Source organism: Ischnura elegans, chromosome 1 (genome assembly GCF_921293095.1).
Source record: "Ischnura elegans chromosome 1, ioIscEleg1.1, whole genome shotgun sequence".
NCBI classification, from domain to species: domain Eukaryota; kingdom Metazoa; phylum Arthropoda; class Insecta; order Odonata; family Coenagrionidae; genus Ischnura; species Ischnura elegans.
The window spans coordinates 138658684-138669258 of NC_060246.1; the positions used below are offsets into that span (position 1 = coordinate 138658684).

At 35.9% G+C, this 10575-nt stretch overlaps 1 protein-coding gene across 1 annotated transcript; it reads right to left on the reverse strand.

Annotated features, from left to right (window-relative positions):
* Positions 1–485: 485 nt before the first annotated feature.
* LOC124170854 (soluble calcium-activated nucleotidase 1) lies at positions 486–10526 on the reverse strand. The gene is made up of 4 exons (XM_046549865.1): positions 9613–10526; positions 9335–9538; positions 5430–5587; positions 486–1397 (listed from the first exon to the last, which is right to left on the reverse strand). The coding sequence occupies exons 1-4, from the start codon at positions 10250–10252 to the stop codon at positions 1185–1187; spliced, it is 1215 nt and encodes a 404-aa protein (XP_046405821.1). The 5' UTR covers positions 10253–10526; the 3' UTR covers positions 486–1184.
* Between the last annotated feature and the right edge of the window lie 49 nt (positions 10527–10575).

Sequence of the window (10575 nt, forward strand, 5' to 3'; positions counted from 1 at the left end):
TATCAATTCAAAAGACATAATGATCCAGAAAAGACGAGAATGAAAAGATTTTGTCACAATCAAGGAGAGGGGTAAGAAAACTGAGTGGAGTAAAGAGATTTCAAAGCATTCTTACAAAACAATCTTTAAATGAAAACGAGTAAAATGAATAAGACATAACTCAGAGGTTCCTCAAGAGGAAGAAAGGATACATGAATGATAAGAATAACCTCAAGAAGAAGAAAGGATACCTGAATGATAAGAATAGCCAATGCAAACTATAAAAATAATGGTACCTATGGGATGATATGTCAAGGTAAAATGAATAAGACCTAACCCAGAGTTACCTCAAGAAGAGAGAGAGCTAGAGAGCCTTGACATTCGTCAAAATTACGATGAACTTCCTTTTTCTGTCCTAAGCTCAAACAAGTACAGACATGTGAACGCATAAATGTACATATGTAATAACAGGATGGAATTAAGGCATAGGCGATATGACCATTGTGTTAACATTTCAAGAAAAAAGGACTTTCATCTTTATTCACAATTGTTACAAAGTTTTTTACAATCTCACATAAAATATTTGTATTCCTGAAGAAAATCATAATAAAACACAACACATACTAAGTCTGATGATTTACTCTCAAAATGAAGGTAGAAAGGGTAGGAAAATACTGTGTGTCCATTATATCTTTAAACTGTATCACAAACACAAAAATGAGAACTTAAGTAAACATCCCAAGTTTCAAGAATATTGCCATTGACGCATCAAATAGGATAGTTCACTTCTTTAACACATAAATATGTTAAGATTGGTAATTTGGACAACAAATAACAAGAACTATACAAACAAAGTAATCACAAAATATGCAAGAACTATGCACAACAGGTCACTAGATCAGATTGGATGATCGGGTCACACAAATAATTAACCAATTACTTTCATCGTTCAAGTTTCAGGTGATGTCCATAAACATTGATATTTTAGAAAATGTATGAATGCACCATTCAGCTGCCATTTACATGGCTCACCACAAAAAAAAGTCATCTGACTCAAATATTCAAAATTTATTTACAATTGGAATCTTTGTTGCAGCTATATACATACTATTAAATTAACTTTCACAAACACAGCTAGAAAAATAAATGGCACGATATTCATTGCACAGCAATGCAGGGAATAGTTTAATAGCACCTCTTGAAAATTAGATGAATTCTATGCCTTCATATTTCACATCACCAATTTTAGTTTCAGCCAATAAAATCTGTCCTTTAATACTGAATGCCATGATATACGATGCCACTTTGCCTTTGTTTTCTTCTGATTTAATGGCAACTATTATTTGATCATCAGTGTTAGGGATAAATTTAAAACTTGAGAACCCATGGGTTGGTATAACCTCACCGACATAAGTCACCTGGAGAAAGATGAAAACAATAGAAATCTTTAACATAAAAAGTTTATTTCTCCACAAGGTAAATCAATAGTCAATGGGAAGTATAAACTATATAATAACTAGTTATTAGGTTATTGTTGAGTGTGTAGGGCCATCATGGCAGTAAAGGCGATGCAGCCAGTATTAGAAGATAGCTGAATACAAATTCCCTGACTTTTCCCAGCCAAAAATCTTTATTTCTCCAGGCATCATCAAACTCTCCTTCCGATCAATACCATTTTTACTGGCTTTAGACAATTGGGTGGGCTGAAAAATTACTTTTTCCAGAATCAAATTTGAGGTTGGCAGGAAGGTTTCGTATTTATTCAGGATCTCAGATGCAAAATTATTCCAAAATTGTATAATATTAACCACTGCCACCAAAGTCCTAAGTTTGAAATTCTGCAACTCCTGGCCGAATTTGGAGACACCTATGGAGAATAAATCACTGCAACTTTTGATCACTGCGACCATTTTGTGGCCACAACCAATCACGAGTAAAATTTTCAAAATTCTTTTCCCTAAGTTTAGTTTATCTTACTTATTTTATGCATTGGTGCCGTGTGAGAGTTATCAAAGAACGTCGAGAGTAGGTAACTTACATTAGTTGGTGAATGCTAGTCCAGTTCCCAATTCTCACACAGATTTTGAAACAATCATAACAATTTGAACCATTGGTAATATTTGGAAGGAGAAGTTATAAAATTCAAGTAAAGTCTTATCCTAAATATAGTAAATATTCCATAATATTTAATTTGCTACTACAAGTTAAAATTTTCATTAATGCATGTATTTTCCCACTCAAATGCATTTAAGAAGTTTAGTGTAAAAAAATAGCAGAGTAGTGTAACAATTCTAATTGTAAGTTGGGTAATTATGTAACCTTTTTGCACCGAATTCTGCACATTTGCGGTGAGGATTTTCTGCACAAAAGAACAAAAGCCACCTAGGTGTGTAAACAATTTTCCGGTGCAAACAAACGAAAGCCGTCTACGTGTGGAACGGGACGGAGGAAAGTGACCGCCGTGGACACAATACACCCAGCTACTTGGTCACCCCTCAAGACTCAGCTTAGTGGGAGCCCAGGTCCTTCCTTGGCCGCTCAGATCAACCCTTTCCCATCCCCTCCACATGGTCTCCTAATTCTATTGGCAGTGTTTCTTTTCAAAATAAATATTTGTAGCTTATGTTATAAATCTTAGGCTGAAATGAATTATTCATTTTATGCTTATCACATGGAAATTTCAAACTGAGTTCTAGCATTAATATCAACAGAGTTCCGTTCAGTTTCAAATCAGTTGATATGGAATAGAAATACAGTACACTCCTGATTATCCTGGTTAATGATGGGGGAGAGACGGCACGAGTAATCGGAAAACATGGATAACCCAAACTTTCACTTCAATTTCTTGTAATGTTAATAATTTACATAAAACAAACAAATTACAAATTATTATTTATGCAGTTATTCTGTTATTTAAGAGTGCTTCCCGGACTCCTTGAGAGCTTTCTTCGACAGTTCGCAATCTTTTCAGCGGCGATAACATGGTTGCACTCATGTTATTAATGCTCCATGTAAGGCCTGGTTTCGAAAACCACACGTCCGTGGCTGTGTGATCACGGATACAGAAAAGGTGTTTGTGCGAATGCTTCAAAATCACTGCTCAACGTCAGAAACTACAATGTCAGCGCGTTCACGCACACAGCGAGGCTTGGAAAACAGGAACTAGGTGTTCCCGTGAATGCAGCTAGCACATGATTGCTTCTGTTTTATGAAGGGTATTCTAACGGAAATAATAAGCCCCATGTATCCTAGCATTAATGCCGTGATTCCGATGATTTTGCATCCGATTTTAATAAAGATCGCGGAAAAAATTTAGAAATAGTGAAAATCATGCACAGATAATCCGCAACCCGGATAAACCACAGCCGGATAATCGGGAGTCCGCTGTATACTAAATCCGTCAATATGAATGCTAGAACTTAGTTTTAAATTTCTTCACACTCAGAAAAATAAAGGGAATTTATTTTATTTATTATTCATTTTATGTAGCATTAGTCATTATAGGAAACAACAAATTTTGTTCATATAAAACATGGCTACATCAGTCAGTTTACTGTGGACTTATGCTGTGAAGGAGTCTTTTAATCCTTCTGGAGTCTCGGACAGTGGCTGAGGAAAGGGATCAGTGTCCCGCTGAGTTGGGTCCTTGCCTTAGAATGGGTACAAACTACTGCCTTCCATCAATGCAAGAGAACTTCGTACAGGGGAGTGTAAAAAATTTTCAAGAGACTTATAATGTGGATGCACTTCCCTCCACGAGGCTCCAGTGCGAAAGGGTTAAAAATACTGATTGCTCCTCTAATCAATCATTGATTTATTCGCCTCTAATCCTCCTTAAGCACAGGCATTAGAATAGTTTCTTGAGTTGGAAAAAACATTTCCTCGAACAAGCATGAGGAGAGAAATTAATTGAGATCTGAGTCTCGCTCCCAAAATTTGCTCAAAATCAGATAACATTAACTACTGCCACCAGAGACCTAAATTTTAAAATGCTTTAGAAAAATCAGGTGGATTTCTGAAACAAAAACCTATAGAGACTAAGTCATATTAACTAAAGCAGTTTTGATAAATATGAACAACGAAAATAAATTCAGTATTATGTATTCAAATGAAATTTTATAGCTCATTTCATGGTTTTTTGATGCATAGGAATTTACATAAAAGATAACCCACATACCACCCAAGCCCTACCTGAAGCACATGTCTGGCTAAGTGCCTGCTAGGAGGTATTCCATTTTCACAAATTTAATCATAAACACCTTTTACAATAACCACAGTATGAAATAAAAGGCATGATAGCAATTTTTGCCATCATGCCCCAGTGCCCTACTACACATTTGTAAGTAACCAATTACTCCCTCTCTCCTTTTCTTTCATTCCCAATTCAAGACTGTGCATATGCATTTGTGAGTTGAGTTAATGTAAGAGTGCCCAATGATGAGGATTAATTGTTGAAACTTGGGTGAAGTGAAATTTGTGAAGGTAATTGTTACCGGTGAAATCATATATTCTTTGTCATACATGTAAGTCAATAACAAGATACATGGAATGAATGCATACAATGTATAGATAGAAAGAGGTTCAATCCCTGTTATTTTGTTATCAGGAAAAGTACGTTCATACTTTTCCTGAATCTAATTAGTCATAGCTGAAGTATTTCCATTCTTAAATTTCTATTTCTTAATAGACAAATATGTGTTCTTCTTTGAAGGTTGTACGGTAACAATATTGACCGAATGAAAACTTGTTGATTCTTTATTGTTTCCATAATAGAAAACAAACATGATCTCCTAGAAACTCAAATCCCAAAATTAGATCTCCATGCATTTTTTTTTCCTAACAAAACAAGCCCATCTTACTATAATTCGCAAAAAGGATGAAATACGTAGTTCCTGATCATGAAAAGTGCTATAAAAAACACCTTACCAACTAGTCAGAAGAATTGGCAACTGATGATGCTTCTCAGGCTAGAGGACTCATTTCCTCTAATTACCCTCCCTTGCCTCACTCTCAACTGAATCACAGGAACGGTGCACTTCACTTGCCGAGGCAACTCGAGAGTTGACGATTGAAGGGCTCAGCAGTCCAAAGGAGCATTTTGCTACAAGTTTCTACAAAACTGTGCACCATGTGGCATCAAAAACTTCACTTAAATTCCAAAATTACTAGAAAACTGATCTTCTCATGGATTCTGTCAAAATAAATGTGAGTGGCACTTCATCTGAGCCGCCACTGAGTTGACTTAAAAATGCTATCACAAGCTTACACCATGTATTGAAATAATGAAAAGTATAAAATTTCATTTCTACTCAATTAGCTTGCAGGAGAGCCTATGCTAAACACATCAAGATATTGATGAAAGAGTGAATGAGGTTATATCATAGCAACCAAAACTCGAGTTTAAGGACAGGATATGCACTCAACTTCTGTTACATTAAAAAATTACTCACCTGAATGTCAGTAAACTGTTCATTTGCTGTTAGGATCATATTTGTTCCTTTCATTTCATCTTCATTCTCATTATACTTATCTTTGCTAGATCTTCTTGGCAAAAAGAACCACTTTTTGTGAATTTCACTCCAGGCTACTCCTTCATGTATGACATAACCTAGAGGGAAAAAAGGATTTGATTAACAGATCACTTTAGTTACAGCATAAATTATAAAATTTGCATCAAAATTGATATGAATTTGAAGAGAAACTACCACATATTTTCCCGGGCACTCTTGGAGAGATATTTTACTGAAATTAATAGCATGAGGGGGAGGGGGGGAGGGGAAATTTTTACTCCATAATTCCTGATGTTTTATTTCAATCATGCTTTAATCTACAAGTTAAATTTATATGCATGAATGAGCAAATGAAAAACAGAATTAAAAAGAATTGAAAATATGGAGTAATTTCGTTGAAACTGAAATAAATACAGTAGATTCCGGTTAATGGGTCCACTTGAGGCAGCCACTTAATTGGGGCAAATCTTGAAGAACAGAATCCAATTGAAGAATATTCCAGAGTATTCTCCGCTTAACTAGGACAGCATGCTGCTTTATTGGGCCATGAGTCGCGACATTGACTCTATGCTCGCGACGAAATAAAAATTTTTTCGTATCAGAATACTGTTTTTTTATATTTTCCTTCTTTAATTTAGTTTTATTTTTCTCAAGTGTTCCGATTCTTGCCATATTCTTAGAACTCTTGTTCTTATAATCTCCGTGTGAGGAATCTGATTCCGTTTCCTGACCATGAGACCTCATTCAACGTAGTGATGTGTTCAAGAGGAGAGGACTCCTGTGGCGTGCTATTGGTGATAAAATCAGCCCGTGATAGTGAGAAAGAACTGACGACACCCGTGGTGAGGGCGTACGAGCGAGTGAGGGCCAATTTATAGGAATTAGAGGCTGATTTTGAGCAGAGGAAACTGTTTGAGATGAACAATTTTTCTTACAAAGAGCTTTTTGTTTTCAGCATCTTGAACAACATTCAACTCACACATGTGATCTATCCTTTTAATTCCTTTTCCACTGTACAACTGAGTAATCACTATTGGAAAATTATAATGTTTCTTTGTTCCTATCTCTTTTTCCAATCCCCATCTCAGTAGTTTACACATGCACAGGAGTCATTTTTCTCTTCACTCATACCAAGTCATCTCTGAACTAACAGTCTAAAACCAGTGTCAGTGGTGCGCATATTTGGTGCGATTTATCTCCTACTCTACGATCTAAGTGAACCTTGAATAAGTGATATTGTATGAGTTCTAAGAGTTCAATGACACTCCCATTTCTTGAGTAATATGCCATGTTAAGACCTTTTACTCGCTGAAATTTGCTGTACTCGACAAAAATAAAGATTATCCCCAATCCAGTCATTGCCGTTTGGCTGAGATTACCAGGGTGCTGAAATTGACGATAGCTCAGTTAATGAAGCAACAGGATACTCTAAGAGAGGAATGGAGCCAGAAAGGAAAGCAAGCACCGTCTCTGAAACGCAAACGTCAAGGTAAGGATCCAGATGTAGAGGATGGGCTCCAAAAAAGCGATGGATTGCACCACCGTTTAGTATTGTTCAAATGATTCGGGAACTGATAAAAAACTCTTCTGGCAATTCTGGAAAGTGCTTAGCCTCAATGCTTTAAAGAGTTTAAGCTGTTTACCATTAGAGTACCAAGTCAATAGCAATGTAGGGATGACTGTGAGACTCTTTACACAATGATTGACCAATTGGGATATAGAATTAGCATGGAAATCAAGGAAGGTTCTTCTTGTATTTGACAATTGTACGGCACATGCTAATTGCTTGAGTGAGTTAAAAATTATCAGTTGGAATTTCTGCTTGCAAACATAACATCCTTGGAGCAACCAATGGATAAGGGGATCATTAAAAATTTGAAAACACTTTACAGAGAGAAATAAGTAGACAATATTCTAGAATCTATAGAAGATAACCTTCTGACATCATCATCCACTGCCAACACAGTAAGCTCAAAAGCGAACATTCAGCAAGCAATATTGTTTCTGGCTGAAAGCTGGTCAGATATCAACAGTCAAAAAATTCAAAATTGTTTTTTTCATTGCGGTTTCAAACATTTCAGTGTAGTGTTCAACATTACAGGAGAATCTGAAAATGTATCCAACTTGAAACTGTGCCAAATAACAAGCCATGAAGAGTTCGATAATATCTACTGCAATTTGGACCAATGAAAACTGTGAACTAGATATTGCTGAAACCATATTACACAAGCAACAGAGAAGCTGAAGGTGAGGATATTGATGGAGATGAAATTGCACCTGAACGTAGCTAAGTGATATCTCTGGATGCAAGGAGGTTAATTGAGGGGTTACAAATCTTCTTCATGCAAAAGGCAATGAAGGTAGCCCAATGTCGTCATTGGATTTCTGTGCCGACTTGGTTCATACGACGAGGATGACGAGAATGCAACAGAGAACATTGGACAAATTCTTTGGACGAGGAGATATGATTTGAAATGGAAGTACTTGCATGTTTATAACTACATAAATGAAATATTTATGAATCACATATTATTAACTAATAACCATGAATTTTTCTTCATTAGGACTTAGTAAATGACATTCTTCCAGCATCGCCTGAGGCTGTGAAAAATATTTTCAACTAAGATTACTATCACTCTTAAAAATTTTGATAAATTAACTAATCTCGCTGATTTATTAAACAAATTAATAGTTTAATAAATGTTGTTTGCATTATAAACATTCTGTAGTCTTCTTTCTATCATTTCAAAGTTGGTTTATGTCCATATATGGAATAGTTCGCCTAATTGGGGCAAAGTGTGCCTGTCCCGATGTGTCCCAAATAATCGGAATTTACTGTACTAGCTAATTTGTCAATTTGAAACATTAAGTTGTTGTGATACCATGGATTTTGTGGGCCATTTTTGGACCTTCCGCAGCCATTTATGTGTTTTTAATGCTCTATTATGGATATACATACCATTGAAAATATAGGCATTATTTGACATGTAATAGAGATAGGATCCTAAATAATAATTAAATAAATTTTCTCTCTCTTGACATATTTAACATATTCAATGCAGCATGATTCCATTCATTAATTGTAGTTTCAAACTATTATTAGTATTACAATATAATAATCAGTATTATCACATTCCAACAATCACGATTGGTTTAAAATAACACTTCTACTGGCTACAGTTTCTATGATTTTTTTATAATTAAATGCTAACAATAAACGAATTCTGATAAAATAAGAGACCAAACTATCATTGTACAAATCACTGATTGCTAACAACCCTTGGTGTACCATTCCACATTTAATGCATACAATGTACTGTGTAAGATAGGGGTTTATGATAAGTGATTACCTAGTCTCATAGGCCAGAGTAACGTATTCTAGTATTTCCTACTCCTGTAGCAGTCACTAAAAAGAAACAATCGGGTTTCCTTGAGAAGAATTATTTCAACTCATTAAGGACAGTATCATTACGGCTTCATTGAAGCCCCATAGTATAATGGACAGATATTTGCTTTTAAAATCCTCCCCCAATATTTTGAATAATAAGTAGTTAGGAAACTGTTAAAAAGGGAAAAAAATAAGTAATTAATAAAAGAAGGGCATTTTACAGGGGTAAAATATGGAACACCTACGAGATTCTTTGCAATAAGACTACTACATACAGTCACATCATCAAAGCATAACTATAGCAAAACAAAGCATAGCTTTTTCGAGAAACAAGGAAAACAAACATATGAAAGGCCACCAAAATAACGCAATCTAAACTACGACGAATCCCGGAAAATAAAATTAAGAGAAATCGGCTTAGGGTTCGTCACGAATGATTATCATAGCAATTATGTACCTGGAAATTCAATTCCAACAGCTCGTCTGAGAGCATTGTATTTTTCGTGCCAATCGATGTGAGAAATTTCCCCAGCCGGTGAAATTGTTTTTATATATTGAGGATTTAAATTCACGAGGTCTCCAGTACTGGTTGTCCATTCCTTACCGAGGCCTCCAACATACAGCTGTTTCTGCTTCATAGTAGCCCATTCAGTTTTGAAACCTAAAAATAGACTAGTTTCTTATAATTTCTGACATCCACATGAGAATTTACACCAAAGCATGAAAAGCAATAACCTTTCGTCGTTCTTCCATCTCCATCGGGAAGTATTACCCATGGAATCAACTTATTCGATTCAATTTCATAAACCACCCCTGTTCGGTCGTCAAAAGTCAATAGTTTTCCATTGTAAACTATTAGCTCTGAGAGTTCCATTCCTCGACCACCTTGAGCCAAATTTGACTTCAATACTGTGGGCTCACCTTTATCCCACTGAATAGAAATAGAGCTACTGATAGGATTCCACACGAGGTATCCCTTCCTGAAGTAACTGATCCACGTATCATCTTCGGTAAGACTTTTTGATCCAGTATCTAGATCACTAATAACACCAATACGATATTTCACTCCTAATCTTGATTTTATCGGAGGTGTCAATGGGTAAGTAGTATTATAGATCACAGGATATGTAGGAATCACATGCTGATGGTCGAAGTCTTCGTTGTGAAGCACAATATTATTGGTCAAGCTATGCTTCGACCGGCCTGACGACGTCACAGCATAAAGAACAATCAAAACAACTAAGCCAATCACAGAAATAATAGTGACAAATTGCGTTTGTATCCTGAGTGTACTATTACCTACCCTATACGCAGGTGGAGTGCGAATAGCTTGCCTCCAGTCCCGCAGAGACATTTTCATCTCATTTTTATGCATGGGTGCAGATATTTTCTATATTATTCACGTAGTTAGCTTAAAAATGGAAATCTTCTCCCTATGGTCCTAATCATTTTAAAGAATTTCGGCGAGGATTTCTCAAACTTCGATCGAATCGATACAATAAAATACGGAAATTTGGAACATTAACTGCCACGACCGAACCCATCACTACAAATTCCTCTATTTACACACTGTTACCGACACATTCCGAATAGTTACTCTAAACAATTTTACACGTCAAGTGCGGTGGGATTTCGTTCTTCTTCTTAGTCCCAACATTCAATTGTTTAAATAGATTGCTGTTTCTCCAGTTTCTCACA